The following is a 19,329-nucleotide window of genomic DNA, read 5'->3' as shown; positions in this document are numbered from 1 at the left end:
GAATCAGGAGCTACTAACTCATGAGCTAGTGATATCAATCAAAATGTGACCTCTCCTCAGTGGAATTAAAAGGATGCCATGGGTGCAGCCATCATGTGGCTGCTGTCATTGTTGGTTTAGGTATTCGCTAATGTCACACTGGTGCAGGTTTGAAATTGTTTGTTTTTTGGTCCCTTCAGTTGTGAGCTAATGTGAGTGTGACCAGAAGAGGGGCAAATAATAAGTGTGTGAGAGAAATAATTGTGCACCATGCTCCTTCATTCTCTTTCCCTTAACCAAAAAGTGTATTTCTTTTACCAAAGAGAAAAAGCCTTGGATGTTAATAATTGTAAATTCGTGCACTGTCAGAATTGGAAATACCTATATGTGAATGTCAAACCCTCTCCCTCATCTAATTAACATTATTCTGAACTGTACAGATGTACCTCACCTTTGAGTGACTTGCAAGGAATCGTGTCATAGAAATGTACAGCGTGGAAACAGACCCTTCGGTCCAACTCGTTCATGTTGACCAGATATCCTAAATTAATCTAGTGCCATTTGCCAACACTTGGCCCGTATCTCTCTCAATCCTTCCAATTCATATACCCATCCATATACCTTTTTAAATGTTGTAGAGGTTAATGTGTGTATGGAATGAGCTGCTAGCGGAAGTGGTGGAGGCTGGTACAATTACAGCATTTAAAAGACATTAGAATGGGTATATGAGGAAGGTTAATTAGATGTGGGAGAGGGTTTAAGTAAACATAGGGGATGGAGAGGTAGATGACTAAAGCAAACATTAAGCAGGGCAAATATGCTCAAGGTTTACGGTAATAAGATGGAATAAGAACAGATAATAAAAATGGAATTACCTATATATGAATGTTTGTTATATCTTCTAACATTTTATATTTTCAAAGGCTAGGTCCTATGAATGAGTTTCTCATTTTCTAGATTTTAATTTTCGATGTTTAATTTTACGGATTATAAATGTTAGCTTTTTTAAATTTAATTGCACATTTCTTTATTTTAGGTCTTTTATTACGAAGCAATCAGCAATCGGATTTGACTTAGAGTGGCCTCCGACATATATAAAAGGAAAAGTTGGAAAAGTTGCACTTATTCAGCTATGTGCTTCTGAGAAAAAGTGCTACCTGTTCCACATCTCTTCCATGTCAGGTCAGCGTATGATTGTATTTTTATTCCTTCATTTCTCCCCCTCCCTGTCATGAAGGCAGGTGGGCGGGTGCTGTAAGCCCTTTTGTACATCACAAAAGTAACACTATATCATATTTTTTTCATTTCTGAGTTCAGATGAAAGGTCATTTATTTGATACGCTAACTGTTTCTCTGTCCATAGCTGCTGCCCAACTCAAGGTGTTCTCACCATTTGTTTTTTCTAATTTAACTAATGTGTCACTCTTCCTTCCACGTTTAAACATGGTAACAAAATAATGTGCATCTTATGGCTGGGTGGGGAAAATAATTTATTAGATCTCATTGGGAGGGTGCAGGGTTTCACTCCTCTTCGATGTTAGCAGTGCTGTCACCTGCAGATGACCTTGCCTTAGTGCTATACATTGAATCTTTCTTTTTGGAGATGGGTAAAAGCAATACATAATTGATTTTGAGTTCTCATTCTTGGTAATAATAGGGATAATGCTGGCATCAGTGGTAATAATTCTCGCTCATTTCTTTTATTGACTTTGTTTGCAAAATGGATTTTCTAAAAGGATTTTATTCTTGAAAGGTACTGATTTGGCAGAATCCTTGAAAAACCTTGTGGACCAAGAGTGTTGTGGACTCTAGGTAGTAGCTCATCATTTACCAAATGAGTTGAATCTGTATTGATAATGTAAATTTGGTTTTAGGATTTCCAAGTGGACTCAAAAGGTTGCTAGAAGATGAAGCAATTAAGAAAGTTGGTGTCGGAATTGATGGAGACCATTGGAAGCTAATGAGAGACTATGATGTTAAACTCAAAGGTTTTGTGGAATTAACTGACCTGGCTAATCAAAAGGTAAAATATTATTAATTTATGCGTCTTACTGTGGGCTAAAATGATACCGATCCAAGATTTGGGACCTGAGATCTTCTGAGTACAAAGATGATTAATTAAATTAATTGTGAGCCAGGCAGATTTTTTTTTAAGGAATATATTTTAAGATTTCAGATTTTGCAGGAGAAACCAATGATATTTGTAGCAATAACAACTCCAGATCAAAAAAGGGCACTTCATGTACATTCTAATGTGACAGCATTTAAGTACAGCAAACTTTTTTATTAACTGGCACCACCTATGGGACAGGATTGTGTTTGTTGATCAAATATTTCAGATAATGAAGAGGACAACATAATCAATGTAAAAGGACACATTAAGTAATGCAAATGCACTGCAGGGGGATCTACCTATCACTGTTTTACTTTATTTATAGTAGAAGTGATTTAAATAACAATGCAACTTTACCTTAAATAAAACTTTATGGCAGAGAACCTTCTCACTCGTACCCTAAACTGTCTACTCGGTGGTAGATCACAGTATTTGAAGGGAAATTGATTTAAAATTGAATCAATTGTTGACATTTCATGAGGCCATTTGATTTAAACAACAAGTATATCTACATTGAGGTAAATAAATTTTAAAAAACATCTGTTACAATTGGATAGAATGATATACTAAACTTTGCGGTAATGGAGGTATATAATTTTTGCCAGTTTATTGAGAGTACCGGTTCATAATGTGCTGGTCAAAACAAAGTTTGCGGTATTCCAATGCTCATCTCCCTTTAAAATCCTGATTCTTCTAAATTTACTTTGTTTTTACGCTTCACTTCCTTTGACTTCACTTATTCAACTTCCTGCTAGATTGTAATACTATGGTAAAGTCAGCGAAAATGTTTCCTTCTGGTGGGACAATAAAATAATTCCTCTTAGTCACAGAGATGACACAACAACAAACCTTTATTTACAAAAACATCTCTCGTATATCCTGCTATTCATGGCATTCAGATATGTATTAAAGCCAGTGAAATATTTTTGAAGTGTAACCTGTTATATAGGCAGGCAGATGAGGAAGCTGAAAATGTGCTGCTGGGAATGCGCAGCAGGTCAGGCAGCATCCGAGGAACAGGAGAATCGACGTTTCGGGCATAAGCCCTTCAGGAATTACATGCTATTATCTTTTCATTTTATTCATTCCTGAAGAAGGGCTTATGCCCGAAATGTCGATTTCTCCTGTTCCTTGGATGCTGCCTGACCTGCTGCGCATTTCCAGCAACACATTTTCAGCTCTGATCTCCAGCATCTGCAGTCCTCACTTTCTCCAGGCAGATAAGGAAACCAATTTAGCACACAGCCACACCACACAAATGATCTTTGCTTTGGGAGAATTGTTTTGCTCCTTCTTTGACTGTGACATGGGATATTGATTAGGCAGAAGTATAATATTTCATTTGAATGATGCCACCTTTACCAGATAACACTCCCTCAGTACTGTGTACAGAGATTCCACGTTGCTGTGACAACATGCACTTACATGCTGTTACCTTTTCATTTTATTCATTCTTGGGATGTGGGTGTCACTGGCAAAGCTAGCATTTATTGCATAACACTAATTGGCCTGGAGAAGGTGGTGATGAATTGGCTTCTTGAACTGCTGCAGTTCCAGTGGGATAAGGCCACCTGCAGTGCATTTCGGGAAAGGAATTGTGGAATGTTGATCCATAAGAGTAAAGGAACATTCTCAGGTCTTGAACTGGACTCTGAGGCAGGGATGCTGCCCCCTGTGTCACAAACCCTCCATCCTTAGTAGAACATGATCGTAATGAGTTTTGAGAAGATTTGTAGCTCAGGTTGAGGTTCTGGATGTAGGTTTGCTCGCTGAGCTGGAAGGTTTGTTTTCAGACGTTTCAGCACCATATTAGGTAACATTATCAGTGAGCCTTCGGATGAAGAACTAGTGGCAAGGCTCGCTTTCTATTTATGTTTAGGTTTCCTTGGGTTGGTGATGTCATTTCCTGTTCTTTTTCTTAGAAGATGGTAAATGGGATGTTTGTTGATCGAGTTGCAGGTTGATTGCCATATTTCTAGGAATTCTCATGCTTGTCTCTGTTTGGCTTGTCCGAGGATGGATGTCTTGTCCCAGTCGAAGTGGTGTCCTTCCTCATCTGTATGTAAGGATATTAGTGAGAGAAGGTCATGTCTTTTTGTGGCCAGTTGATGTTCATGTATGTTGTGGTTCTGTTCGCTGAGTTGGGAATTTATGTTGCAGACGTTTCGTCCCCTGTCTAATGACATTCTCATTGCTTGGGATCCTCCTGTGAAGCACTTCTATGATGTTTCCTCCGGCCTTTATAGTGGTTTGTCTCTGCCGCTTCCGGTTGTCAGTTCCAGCTGTCCGCTGCAGTGGCCGGTATATTGGGTCCAGGTCAATGTGCTTATTGATTGAATCTGTGGATGAGTGCCATGCCTCTAGGAATTCCCTGGCTGTTCTCTGTTTGTCTTGTCCTATAATAGTAGTGTTGTCCCAGTCGAACTCATGTTGCTTGTCATCTGCGTGTGTGGCTACTAAGGATAGCTGGTCGTGTCATTTCGTGGCTAGTTGATCATGGATACAGATCGTTCGCTGTCTTCCTGTTTGTCCTATGTAGTGTTTTGTGCAGTCCTTGCATGGGATTTTGTACACTACATTGGCTTTGTTCATGCTGGGTATCGGGTCCTTTGTCCTGGTGAGTTGTTGTCTGAGAGTGGCTGTTGGTTTGTGTGCTGTTATGAGTTCTAGTGGTCGCAGTAGTCTGGCTGTCAGTTCGGAAATGCTCTTGATGTATGGTAACGTGGTTAGTCCTTTGGGTTGCGGCATGTCCTTATTCAGTTGTCTTTCTCTTAGGCATCTGTTGACGAAATTGCGGGAGTATCTGTTTTGGCGAATACATTGTGTAGGTATTCTTCTTCCACTTTTTTGCAGTTCTGGTGTACTGCAGTGTGTTGTGGCCCTTTTGAACAGTGTCTTGATGCAACTTCTTTTGTGTGTTGGGGTGGTTGCTTTTGTAGTTCAGGACTTGATCTGTGTGTGTAGCTTTCCCGTATACCTTTGTGGTGAATTCTCCGTTAGGTATTCTGTGTACCATCGCGTCTAGGAATGGGAGTTGGTTGTCCTTTTCTTCCTCTCTAGTGAATCTCATTCCTGTGAGTGTGGCATTGATGATCTGGTTTTTTTTTTCTGTTTGTGTTTTTAATGATTACAAAGGTGTCATCTACATATCTGACCCAGGGTTTGGGTTGAATTTGCGGTAAGACTGTTCGTTCTAATCTTTGCATTACCGCTTCTGCTATGAGTCCAGAGATGGGTAAGCCCATGGGTGTGTTGTTGATTTGTTCATATATTTGGTTGTTGAATGTGAAGTGCGTTGTCAGGCACAAGTCCAGTAGTTTGAGTATGCCGTCTCTGTTGATAGGTTCCCCGTCTTGTTGTCTGTTCTGTTTGTCCAGCGGGTTGGCTATTGTTTCTCTGACTAGGGTTTTGTTGCTAGAGGTGAACAGTGCTGTTAAATCGAATGAGACCATAGTTTCTTCCTTTTCTATATGTATATTTCTGATGATGTCCAAGAAGTCCTGTGTTGACTGTATAGAGTGTCTGGATCCGCTGATCAGGTGCTTCAGTTTCTGCTGTAGTTCTTTAGCCAGTTTGTGTGATGGTGTCTCTGGTAGTGATACTGTGGGTCTGAATGGGATGTCTGGTTTGTGCACTTTAGGTAGTCCATAGAATTTGGGGGTGGTGTTGCTTTCAGGTTTCATTCTCTGTAGGTCAAACCTGGTTATCTGTCCGTTTTTTTTTCAGGTTCCTCAGTGTGTTCTTTATCCTATTGGTGAGCTGTGGCTGTGAGATGTTCATGTATCCTGGTGAGAAGTTTTCTGCCTGTTTGTTCAATATAGTGTTTGTTACAGTTCTTACAAGGCATTTTGTAAATGACATTAGTTTTACTTGTTGTCTGTGTAGGGTCTTTCAAGTTCATCAGCTGCTGTTTTTTAGTGCATCTGTGACTACTTGGTCAGGTCCATGCCCCCCAACAAGCCACCTTCCCCTGTCACCGCAGGAGTTGCAAAACCTGTGCCCACACCTTCTCACCCACCTTCCCATCCACGTGGATGACACTTTTGTCATCACTAAATGAAACAAATTCGACGAAACCTTGAAGATCATCAATAATGCCCTTCCTAGCATAAAATTCACTAAAGAAGAGGAAAACAACAAGAAATTGCCATTCCTAGAGGTCACAGGAGAGTGAACAGCCAATGGGGAACTTCAAATCAGTGTCTACAGAAAACCAACACACTGAACTACAGAGGCAACTATCCCAACACCCATAAACGAAGCTGCATTAGAACATTATTTCAATGAGCCATCGCACACCGCAGCACAGAGAAACTATGCAGAGCTGAGGAAAATCACCTAAACAGTGCATTCAAAAAGAACGGGTACCCAATGAACACAGTCCGCCGATTTCTCAGCAAAAAAACCCAACAAGCAGACAAAACACGTCCAGAAACCTCAGCCACTCTCTCCTACATCAAAGACATGTCGGAAATGACTGTCAGACTATTCAGACCTCTTGTCGTCATGGTAGCCCACAAACCCATCAACACACTAAAAGAGCAGCTAATAAACTTGAAAGACCCTACACAGACAACAAGCAAAATCAATGACATTTATAAAATACCTTACAAGAACTGTAACAAACACTACATTGGAGAAACAGGCAGAAAATGATCCACCAGGATACATGAACATCAATTAGCCACAAAAAGACATGACCCATTCTCACTAGTATCCTTACAGACAGATGAGGAAGGACATCACTTTGGGACAACACTTCCATGCTAGGACAAGCCAAACAGAGACATGCACGAGAATTCCTAGAAGCATAGCATTTCTACTGGAGCTCTATCAACAAACATATTGATCCTATTTATCAACCCCTGAGAGAAAGAACAGGAAATGATGTCACCACAGGAAATAACATCACCAACTCAAGGAAACCAAAACACACAAATAGAACGCTGGCCATGTCACCAGTGTTTCATTTGGAGGCTCACTGATGATGTTACCTAATGTGGTAATGAAACAAGTGAAAATGAACCTTGCAGCTCAGCGAGCAAATCTACAACCAGAACCTGATCATAAAGAGAGCAGTCATTTTGGGGGTGTACTGTAGATCTCTAAATATAGAGAGAGCGAGAAAGACAGATATGACAGCAAATCTCAGAAAAGTAATAGGGTACTGATAGCAGTGGATTTAAACTTCTCCTTTATTAACTGAGACAAAATGTGATTGGCCTAAAGGGGGCGGAATTCTTAAATTGTGTCAATGAGAGCTTCTTAAGTTAGCATTTATAAAGATCTGAAAAGGAGGGTTGATGCTGGATCTAATTTATGGAACAAAGGCATCAACTGATAGATGTAACAGCCAGGGAGCATTTCAATGCTAATGAACAGAATTCAGTAAGATTTAAGGTGAATACAATGTTATGAAGGTGTACATGTGTACTGTACCTTTTGAGAAAGAGGAAGCCAGCAAGGATTTACTGAAAGCACAGTGTCCTGAGCAAGGTGAACATGTGACATTTGGTTGAAACATATAGCTGGTGATGTGTTGCCATGGAACAAAAATAAATTCAAATTCAGCTAATCAATTTAAACTGTGGCCTAGATACCAAGATCCAATCAAATTTTACTGTTTGGAATGACATCAAACCAATTAAATGATCCATTGTTTTGGGGTAGAAAACTGGACATTTTGAACAGGTAGGGGGAGAACTGCCAAGAAAACTAACAAGTGTAGATGCTAGCCGAATAGCTGTCTGAAAGGTATCTGTTTGTATGAAAGACCTGTGAAGCAGAATATTGAAGAAAAGCTGACAGAGGAAATTCTGCAGAGGAAGATACAAAGAGAAGATTCGACAGCTGGCTGGTTTTGAAATTTTGAATTTTTTTTGGTAATCTTAATCTGGTTTTTTATTGGACCAGTATTGTAGAGTGGGAGGTAAAAGATAGGTTTAAGAGAAAGGAGTTGTAAATAGTTGTTTAATGTTCTCTTTTGGACTTAAAGAATAGAATTGTTAATATTTACTTTAAATAGTGATCTCTAGTATAGTTCTTTGCCTCTTGAAATTTAACAGATGTGAGCTTCTCTGTGTGTCAGGTCTAAATTAGCCGAGGGGTTTACCCCGTGTTGTAACAAGATGAATCAAAGATTCTGAATTGGGGATGGCCGATTGAATAAGATAAAATAGGATCTGGCCAAAGTGAATTGGAAGTAACTATTGCTGAAAAATCCACACCAAGACAGTAGGAGACTTTTTCTAAAGAGGAATAACAAGAGTGCAGGGCTGACCTATTTCTGTGCAGGGTGGAACCAACAACCCCAGAAATTTCTGGATATCAAGGAATGGAAATGTTATGATCAGCTTTAAAAACAGAGAGGAAGTTTATGGTAGATTCCCTAGAGGAGAATGGAAAGTTATGGGAAATTGCTTAAAGAAAGGCCCCCACTTTGTGCTCCTAATTCTAAGAATAACACAGGCACGTAACATTTAAGGGGTGTCTAAAGGGGTTTAATAAGTATATTGGGGTAGGAGAATGACCAGAGAGAGGGTAGGGCCCATTAAGGACAAAGCAATATGTGTGTGGAGTCAGAAGGTGTGACTGAGGTTTTCAAAATTGTTCTTTACATCTATATTCATTACAGAGAAGGACAGTGTAGATGTAGCCATTGAGAGAGTTGATTATTTTACCATTTTTAGTGGGCTTGAAAGTGGATAAATCTGCAGGCCCAGATGCGATGTATCACAAAATGCAGTGAAACACATGGGCAGAGATTGCAGAGGCCCTTTTCAAATCCTCTCTGGCCACAGGATGGGTCTCACAGGACTGGAAGACAGATAATGTGGTATTTAAGAAGGAAGGTGGGGATAAGCCAGAAAACTCCAGGCCAATGAGTAACATCTGTGGTAGGGAGACTATTGAAAAAAATTCTGAGGTACAGGATTAATCTCCATTTGGCGAGGCAAGGATTAGTCAGGGATAGTCAGCAAGGCTTTATCAGGGGGTGAGCAAGTCAGACAAATTTGCTTGAATGTCTTGAGGCGGTGAGAGTAAAAATGCTATTAAATCTCTTTATAAAACACAAGACTTACACACTTTTAAGTTTCTAAAGCTAGTTAATGAACAACATTGAATTGTTGTGGATCTTTGTGATCATCTAGGCCTATAACATTTCTCTCTAATAGTTTGTTATAATTTCAAAGTTTGGGAAAAGATTTGTAGCTCGGGTGCTCGTTGTTGTGGTTCTGTTCCCCGAGCTGGGAATTTGTGTTGTAGACGTTTCGTCCCCTGTCTAGGTGACATCCTCAGTGCTTGGGAGCCTCCTGTGAAGCGCTTCTGTGATCTTTCCTCCGGCATTTGTAGTGGTTTGAATTTGCCACTTCATCGACCTGAACCTAATATATCGACCACTGCAGCGGACAGCTGGAACTGATAACCGGAAGCGGCAGATTCAAACCACTACAAATGCCGGAGGAAAGATCACAGAAGCGCTTCACAGGAGGCTCCCAAGCACTGAGGATATCACCTAGACAGGGGACGAAATGTCTGCAACACAAATTCCCAGCTCGGCGAATAGAACCACAATAGTTTGTTATAATACTTCATGTTTAGTATTGAGAATTTCCTCTTTTCCTTGAATCTATCTGCAACAAACATCAAGGAACTGCTGCTTTAAAGGCTTTTAAAATTCCTTCTTCGTGAAATTCGTAATTTGAATTTTTAATGCCAAAAAGTTGGAATAATCTAATAGCTCCAGGATAAAATTCAGTATCTCCATTTCCTTTCAATGTCAGTTTTCAAATCAACTCGGGTTATGGCGGTGTCGATCGCCCCTATCGTATAAAAGTAATTGTTTGGTCATACAGAGCTGGAGTATTGCTGAAAAACCAAACCTTTTGCTGAAGCTTTTTGTCTTGTGTACAGAATAACAAACTTTTTGACAAAATGTTTTTTTTTCTGGTAACCTTATGTAAAAATGCTGCCTGACTTGCACTACTTTTGTTCTTACAGGTAGTTCTTCTATAACATAATGGTTGTGTTCTTGTGAAACCCCACATTATAGTAAAACTATGCCTGAAACACAGCGCTTAAAATGTTGCTGATGTAACTAAGTTACAGCCAATGCATGTTTTAAAGGTTCACTCTGTAGAAAAAGCTCTCCAATTCATCAGTTGCATTAAAGTGAATTTACATTAATGAAGTGTGCTTTATAGCAAAATGACCTGTTATATAAAAATCTGGGTTTTGTTTTGAAGGCCAATTGCTAACTTTCTTTCTGGAAGTTTGTGCCACGTTTATTAAAGTGGGTTCATATCTTCTTTCTTAAGGCTAACTTGAATTAATGTTATGTTATAAAGTCTCTTGAAAGATTTGTTCTGGTTCTGAAACTTGTTCTACTGTGGTACAACACAGCTGAAATGTGCAGAGAGGTGGAGTCTGAATGGATTGGTGCAGCACCTCTGTGGGAAACAGCTCTGGAAGGATGCATCTGTCCGTTGCAGTGACTGGGATATGTTTCCGCTAAGTGATGAGCAACAGCGATACGCAGCTATTGATGCCTATGTATGTTCAGTTATAAATACCCTCACTCTAATACTATTTATCCAGTTTTTAAGTTCAAATATTCTTCAGACTAAGTGCTTTGTAACTCTTTAACTTGTACCAATAATTGGTTGTTAATTTATGTCTTGTATGTGTTTATGATAATTAAAAGCATTGAGGTATAGTAAAGCTTAATGCAGATGCTGTGCTCCCGTAACAGAACTGAGGCATTCAATTCCTGTAGCTTATCAGTAAAATCATGGATGACCTGTACCATAATTCCACCTAGGTTCTATAACACTTAATGCCATTACCTAAGAAAATTCTGTCCGTCTTGTTTTCAGTTGATTACCAGCCTCAACAACTTTTTGGGGTCTTTTTAGAATTTTCATTTTGCCCTCCCTTGCCATTCTCTTGATCTCTTCTTTGATGGGGAATCATTGTAGAGAAGTTGAGCTCTTCCTTGTGTTGAGATTGGAGCCAGAATTTGCCAACTGGTGTTCCTGTGCATCTTGACTATATTTGAATTGACCCATTGATATCGATTGGTTTGTCTGAGTAGTCGGTTTGTCAGGACCAGTGTTGTAGAACATTGGAAAATAATTGGAGGGAAGCAAAGGTTCTTTTTATTTTTAAAAGCAGTGTAGTTGTAGCCAGAATTGTTCCTGTGTTGAGTTTTCAATGGCAGCTGTGGGCCAGATCATAAGCCATGATCATCACCAGAGTGAGGGAAAGAAAGTTGAGAACTCTGAGCAGAGAACCACTGCTTTTTGTCGTTTATATAAATGACTTGGATGTGAACATCGGTGGTATAGTTAGTAAGTTTGCAGATGACACCAAAATTGGAGGTGTAGTGGATAGTGAAGAAGGTTACCTCAGAGTACAGCACGATCTTGATCAGATGGGCCAATGGATTGAGGAGTGGCAGATTGAGTTTAATTTAGACAAATGTGAGGTGCTGCATTTTGCAAAGACAAATCAGGCCCGGACATATACACTTAAAGGAGGGGCCTGGGGAGTGTTGTTGAACAAAGCGACCTTGGACTGCAGGTTCATAGCTCCTTGAAAGTCGAATCATAGGTAGATAGAATAGTGAAGAAGGCATTTGGTATGCTTTTCCTTTATTGGTCAGAGTATTGAGTATTGGAGTTGGAAGGTCATGTTGCAGCTGTACAGGGCATTGGTTAGGCCACTTTTGGAATATTGCATGCAGTTCTGGTCTCCTTCCTATCGGAAGGATGCTGTGAAACATGAAAGGGTTCAGAAAAGATTTACAAGGATGTTGCCAGGGTTGGAGGGTTTGAGCTATAGGGAGAGGCTGAATAGGCTGGAGCTGTTTTCTCTGGAGTGTCAGAGGCTGAGGGGTGACCTTATAGAGGTTTATAAAATCATGAGGGGCATGGATACGATAAATAGACAAAGTCTTTTCCCTGTGGTAGGAGGGTCCAGAACTATAGGGCACAGGTTTAGGGTGAGAGGGGAAAGATTTAAAAAGGAACTAAGGCGCAACTTTTTTACGCAGAAGTTGGTCCATGTATGGAATGAGCTGCCAGAGGAAGTGGTGGAGGCTGGTACAATGACAACATTTAAAAGACATCTGGATTGGTACATGAATAGGAAGGGTTTAGAGGAATATGGACCAAATGGGACTAGATAAATTTTAGGATATCTGGTCAGCATGGAAGAATTGGACCGAAGGTCTTGTTTCCATACTGTACGCCTCTCTGACTCTAATTGACTGCTCTCTCATCCCTTCAAACAGCTGGCTTCAGAGTTACACACTGGAAGGTTGGTCCCCAATGAAATAAGTGCCAACTTGGCTATGATATTGTGGACTCATTTTGCAGTTCAATTGTTCAAATATAATTTGGAAATTCGGAAGTTTCAGTCAAATTCAGAGAACATTTCGCAGTCCTGTAATGAGTATGTGCCAGGAATTAATTGCATTGTATGTTTCTCTAAAGTAAAATTCTTGTTGCATAATATATCAGCATTAGAGCTTGTGTTCATCTTCCCAGTGGTGTGTTGTGATTTCTTTTGATATGTTGCTCAAAACAGCACATCATTTTGTCAGGAAGGTAATTTAGTACTGCATTTATTATCAGAAAGGCTGCTGTGACAGTATTTTGTAACTGACTTAAGATAGTACTTGTTTGTGTTTTCTTTCTCCAGGCTGGTTTTCTAATTTATGAAAAATTGAACACTTTGGATGTGAACAGAGGAAAACTGATTATTAGTAATGATGGTACGTTGTGCTTAGGTTGGATAAGTTCCCCAAATGATGTGTAACTTGGTAACGGGAATCACTTTGAGCTTGCTGAATTTCATTATAACATTGGGAAGGAATTTCTCTGAGCTGGCACTGTTTTTATTCCCACTGTGTATTTTGGCTCTCTTGCAAACTATCATTGCCAGCAGCTGCAGTTGCACACTCAAGTGGGATTTGAAGAGCATGGTTCTCTTTTCTTACCTCGCCTTTTGAATGTGTTAGATTGTTATTATCTTTGTCAAAAAAATAACATTTTGAATTTAAATTACACAAAAGCTCTAATGTTTTTAATTTACATCAAGCTTTGTAAAAGAAAAACTCTGTTCCTTTGGTTGTGATTAAAATCTGCAACATTAGTAATTGTCTTTGGTCATTGTAATAAATACCTCTCGCTGGTATTTATTATGTCACTGTACTAGATTGGTAGGTTATGTGATCACCTGCTCCATTCCAAATCAACCTTGTGGATTGACACTTTCTGCCACCAAACCGCTACATGCCAGCTCCTTTTAAATTATTTATGAAACAAACAAGTACAGGAAAATGTTGGAGAAACTCTGGTTTGATTACATCTGTGGAGAGAAAACAGTGAATGTTTCGAGTTCAGAATCAAAAAATTATTTATGAACAAGTGTTGCTGTAATCATATGAAGAATATTCGCTGAATGGATCTGAAATTATGTTTTGTGCTACCGTTCATTTAGAAATCCTGGCAACCTGTTCCCATTTCTGGATGTTGCTGCTTCTCTGGTCGATAATGTGAGAGAGCAGCATAGTCATCTCTTTCAGTGGAAAGCTACTGGGACTTCATTCCGATTCTCCCACCACCTACCCAGTGGTGGTGTTTATGTTGATCATTTCCTCGGTGTGCACGTATAACCTATTAACCTTGAAGTGTAGCTGGGACTTGGGTTTACAGCAGTGCTATCCACTGCAGAATTCTCATGGGGAATCTCTGAATGGGAGTCTTGAATTTCGCTTGGAGAAATAGAAAATGGTGAATGTCGACAGCATTTTTTAATAGTTAGTTAGTTTTGGACAGCTATTTGGATAGGCCAGGATAGTGTTTACTGCAAGGGACAATTGGAAATGGGTTAGAAGAAAGTTGAAAATACCACATGTAACTTGAACCCTTAATGCATGTGCATTAAGTTGGTTTGGCAGTTTGTCTACGCATGCTGCCTGCTAATTGACTTTAAGTTCTGCAGTAGTAACTATGTTCCTCCATCCAAAATGAAAGTTTTTTATGGACTAATAGTGCATCATAGTGGTTGTTTGCCCAGTAGCAAGACCACCCTTTGTTTAGTGTAGGCATTCCTAAATCAACAGCAATTAAGTTCAGATCATATACTAAACCCTGCAGACATTGCAACACCTGGAATTGCCCCTCTGTCTCACAACACTATTTGAATGATCAGGAGTTAAGTTCTGCTGCTTTGAAGTTCCCACTTCTTTTCCCAAGAATAAAGATATTAGATAATTGTGCCTAATGTTAATAGGCAATAATTGAACTTCACATATGGGTGTGATATCTTCCAACTAATGATCTTTTAAAATTTTCTGTGTTTCAGATCAGAAATTTCAGCCTTCCATTTATTTAAGATCTAACCTGATCTCTCTCGCCTGTGAAATGCAGAAACTAGCTGAAATGGTTCCAGTTTTGTATGTTAGTGGTGCACAGAGGTTAGTAATGAGCAGTTAATGAGATGCATATGATAATCTCCGAATCCTAATGACTTTTCTTTTTGCATCTAAACAAAGTCAAATCCCTGCTCGATCAGTACCTTAGATTTATCAGCTTCTCATAGAGTAATACAGGTGTACAGCATGGGAATAGACCCTTCAGTCCAACTCGTCCATGCTGACTAGATATCCTAATCTAATCTAGTCCCATTTACCAGCATTTGGCCCATATCCCTCTAAATCCTTCCTATTCATGTACCCATCCAGACACCTTTTAAAATATGGACAAAGTTTAAAAATCACACAACACCAGGTTATAGTGCAACGGGTTTATTTGGAAGCACTAGCTTTCAGAGCGTTGCTCCTTCATTGTGGACTCCACAACCACCTGATGAAGGAGCAGCACTCCAAAGGGTAGTGCTTCCAAATAAACCTGTTGGACTACAACCTGGTATTGTGATTTTTAACTTTGTCCATCCCAGTCCAACACCGGCTCCTCCATGTCACGGCTACCATTGACACTTTTAAATGCCATAATTGTACCAGTCTCCTCCACTTCCTCTGGCAGCTCATTCCACACATGCACCATTGTCTGCATGAAAAAGTTGCCCCTTTGGTCGCTTTTATAGCTTTCCTCTTTCACCCTGAACCTATGCCGTCTAGTTCTGGACTCCCCCCACCCCAGGGGAAAAAACCTTGTCTGTTTATCCTATCCCTGCCCCTCATGATTTTAGCATCTGTTGTCTTTCAATGATTTGATGGTTGTTCTTAAAAGTTAATTAAAGCCAAGGTTGAGAATTGGAGTGTTCACTTCATAGCCTATTGGCTACTTGTGGCTCAGGTGATTTTCCTCTGGCCTTTATTACACCTCTCATGCACCAGAATTTTGCATCGTATTATGATTGGGGGGTCTCATTCATCCTTATCTGAGGCAGCAATAATATTTGTGGAGTGGAGACTGGTCAAACAGCCTTGGGATCAACTTCAAGGCTCAATGACATGGATGTATGGTCCATGATTGTCTCCAAAACAGTGTGCACCAAATCCCCATCAGCCCCTCCACCAAAGACTAACACAATAGGAAAACCCAATTTTCCACAACCTCCCTAATGGCTTTGTTGCTTTGCCTACAGCACATGGACTGCAGTGGCTCAAGAAGGCAGCTCTCCACCACCTTCTCAAGGGCAACTTCGGATGGGTAATTAATGGCCCAGCCAGTGGTGCCCATGTCCCACGTGTGAAAATCAAACCTTCCCCCAAAAGGCTCTTGCACTACCCCTCCACCTATGCTACATCTCTCCACCACTGTACACATGACTCGATCGAAATTTTCAATATCCCAGTTGAACCTCACTATTCTTCCACTTAAAACCACAGATTTCTAGAAGCTGTACCATTCATCTCTGCAGTTACTCCATTTACTGAGTTATCTATTTGTAAATTCTGTGGAAACAAAAGAACAACTTGAATTCACATGGTGAGTTTTAGGACCTGCGTATTCTGAAGCATTACACAGGACAAAAGTGAGGACTGCAGATCTGGAAACCAGAGTCTAGATTTGAGCGGTGCTGGAAAAACACAGTAGGCAGGCAGCATCCGAGGAGCAGGAAAATCGACGTTTCAAGCAAAAGCCCTTCATCAGGAGTGGAGCTGCCCGAAACGTCGATTTTCCTGCTCCTCGGATGTGCCTGACCTGCTGTGCTTTTCCAGCACCATTCTAATCTAGAGACTGAAGCACTACACAGCCAATGGAGAACTTTTGAAGGATAGTCACAACTGTAATGTAAGTGCAGGCATCCAATTAGGCACACAGAGGTCCCATAAACAGCAATGGGATCACTGCCAGATTATCTATTTCTGAAATGTTGATTAAGGGGCAAATATTGACCCCTACCCCTCTTCAAATTACTGTGTAGAATCTTGTATGTCCACCTGTGGAGTCAGAAGGGGCTTCCATTTAATGTCTCATCTGAAACATGGCACTTCAGTACTGAATTTGAATTTCAGCTTTGATTTTTGTCCTCAAGTCCTCGAATGCGACTTGTGACAAATGTTATAACAGATATTTACATCAATGGACGGAGGACTATCCATTTCAGTGAAAATTATCCACAGGAACAGGGCACTTTTCCTATGTCATTCAGTCAATGATACAGGGGTAGAAATAATGTAGGTAACAAATATTCTTTGCATCTGCTTTTTACTTTAGTTTGCCATACATTTGACACTTATTTTTCTTTAACCAGGGCTGCAGATATCTTCAACGTCATCTCTGAAAATGTTTCTGCTTTACGGACCATTTTACTTGAATCGACACCAGGGAGTGGTGCAGAACAAGAGAAAGAAGTAAAATCTGAAATATGTACAAACAGTCGAGCTGCAAAAGTCCATTTTGAAAATGATTTAGAAAGTAATCAAAATACAAGTGGGAGCTACCAAGAAGTGAAACAAGAAGATCACTTGACCGAATCACCATTAGATCTCCAGATTGGCAAGCAAGTTTGTGAACCATGCTCAGAATCCCATGGGAATGATCCGAATGAGAGTCGTGTTTCTGAAGAATGCAACCAGAATAAACGTGAGGATTACCTGATGTCTTTAGCCATAACTGAATATGAGCTTCAAATGTTGGAGCAGCAGGCAGAAGCAGAAGATGCAGTGGAAAATACTATTTCCTCTTTGCCAATCAAGGTAAAATATCATGCTTCAGTATATTTTCAGGAATATAAATAAATGATTGCTGCAACAGAACTTGCATGTTGCTGGGAAAAAAAAAATTGTCAAAGCTCTTAACCGTGCACTCATCAGGACATTTCGTAAGACTACCAATTCAAGGGGAAAACCAACATTTATACTCTCATGCAGTATAGTTGTTGGTATTCTTGCGAAATATTCTGATTAATATACGACAAAAATACTTTGACAAAATGTGTAATTTTCAGCAATATAATCTTTGGAGAGACCCGATTTATAATTGAACATGTTAGCCCAGTCAAATAAGTGTACTTGTAGAATGTAACTTGTGCATTTTATGGGGAAGAAATGCAAGCTCAGGCATCTTGACTTGCGTCACTCTACATCACTAGGCAGTCAACTATAAGTAGGTTGAGAGTGTGGTGCTGGAAAAACAAAGTTGGTCAGGCAGCATCCAAGTAGCAGGAGAATCGATGTTTCGGGCAAAAGCCCTTCATCCTGATGAACCCAATTCCTGATGAAGGACTTTTGCCCGAAACGTCACTTTCTGCTCCTCAGATGCTGCGTGATCCACTATGCTTTTCTGGCGCCACACTCTCGACTCTAATCTCCAGCATCTGCAGTCTCATTTTTGCCTAAATGTGAGTAGGTGACCAGTTAACTGTGTGTATTTGTGGGGATGTGAGACCTGTTGGATGACTGGTTCTTGATGCAGCGTGATGCCAAAAGCCTGGGTTCAGCCCTTAAACCAGCTGAGGTTACTTACCACCTTAACCTTGCTCCTTGCCTAAGGCATGGTAACCCTCAGGTTAAACCACCACCAGTCTCTCTCTAATGACACAGCAGCCTTATGTTCCCATGGGACTATAGCAATTTTACTTTAATGCATTTATGGAAAATCCAAATCAAAACATTAACTTGCCTTTCATCTCCATATGGATAGAGTGAAGTACTGTTGATTCAAACAGTGTTTTTGTTTTATTTACAATATTCTGTTTTTCATTTGGATTTATGGTGAGACTTGTTCTGAGTTAGTATTAAAGATTACACGTGCTTTTCAAGGAGCATGCATTTAAGAATGAATCACCAATTATGGCTTCCTAACAATTGCTACTGCATGTATAGTAACTGAGCCATGTATTTAACTAGTTTATACCAACTCAGAACATGAAAAAAACCCCTCATCAATTTCCCAGATTTCACTTGGGATTCATGCTGCATTATCTAGAAATTTGCTGAAGGAAATTTGTTTTTCACTTTCCACGTCTGAAATTATTTTTACACAGCAGATACTTTAGGAGTGGTTTTATTTGTTCTTTAGATATGGAGATGTTGTCAAGACTGTATTTATTCCCACTCACTGTCAGTGTCCCACTCACATCACTTCATATTGGTGTTTATAAAGAAATTATGAAGATTTTGACAAAGTGATAATGTGGGAATGCCGATTATATGGCCAAGCTGGATTTTTTTCATGACCTTGGAGGTTATTGTGCTTCTGCAGTAGTGTTTCTCTTGCCATTCTCAGTAGCAGAGACAGGTGACCTGAGAGACCGACTGCTTTCCACAGACTGTACATGCTGCAGCCACCATACTGCAAGTGGTAGGGGTGCCCAAATGTTTGGTCTCGGTAGAAAATCTTGGTCGTAGTTCTGGTCTCCCTATTTTATATAAGGGATGTAAGGGCACTGGAGAAGCTGCAAAAAAGATTTGCAAAAATTCTACCTCAACTTCGAAGTTATAGCTATCTGAAAAGTTTGGGGCCCTTTCAGCTGGAAAGAAGAAGATTGAGGGAGAAGTGATAAGGTCTTTTGAAATTATGGAAATGATAGGATAAACATAGAAAAGATATTTTCACTTCTGGGAAAGACAGAATTAAAGGACATAAAGGTAACCCCAGATAATTGAATAAGGAATCAAGAAGAAATTTCTTTGGAACGTGTGAGGCTAATAGCATAGATGCATATAAAAGAGCGTCATATAGGTTTATGGAGTTAGATGATGTAGGCTCACAGAGAATTGTTTGGATATGGGCATGACTTATTTCTGTGTTGTATTC

At 39.9% G+C, this 19,329-nt stretch overlaps 1 protein-coding gene across 2 annotated transcripts in view; it reads left to right on the top strand.

Moving 5' to 3' along the window:
• Positions 1-19,329, top strand: part of wrn (WRN RecQ like helicase) — a 101,376-nt gene that overhangs the window by 8,076 nt on the left and 73,971 nt on the right. For both annotated transcript variants that reach the window (XM_060851494.1, XM_060851495.1), the window contains exons 4-9: positions 1,016-1,161; positions 1,854-2,002; positions 10,496-10,645; positions 12,797-12,869; positions 14,465-14,576; positions 16,823-17,267. In XM_060851494.1, the coding sequence (XP_060707477.1) occupies positions 1,016-1,161; positions 1,854-2,002; positions 10,496-10,645; positions 12,797-12,869; positions 14,465-14,576; positions 16,823-17,267 (1,075 nt within the window). The remainder of the gene's footprint in view (positions 1-1,015; positions 1,162-1,853; positions 2,003-10,495; positions 10,646-12,796; positions 12,870-14,464; positions 14,577-16,822; positions 17,268-19,329) is intronic.

Source organism: Hemiscyllium ocellatum, chromosome 36, assembly GCF_020745735.1.
Source record: "Hemiscyllium ocellatum isolate sHemOce1 chromosome 36, sHemOce1.pat.X.cur, whole genome shotgun sequence".
Taxonomy (NCBI): Eukaryota; Metazoa; Chordata; class Chondrichthyes; order Orectolobiformes; family Hemiscylliidae; genus Hemiscyllium; species Hemiscyllium ocellatum.
Note: the sequence above shows the minus strand (reverse complement) of the source record. Positions and strands in the feature narration are given on the sequence as shown.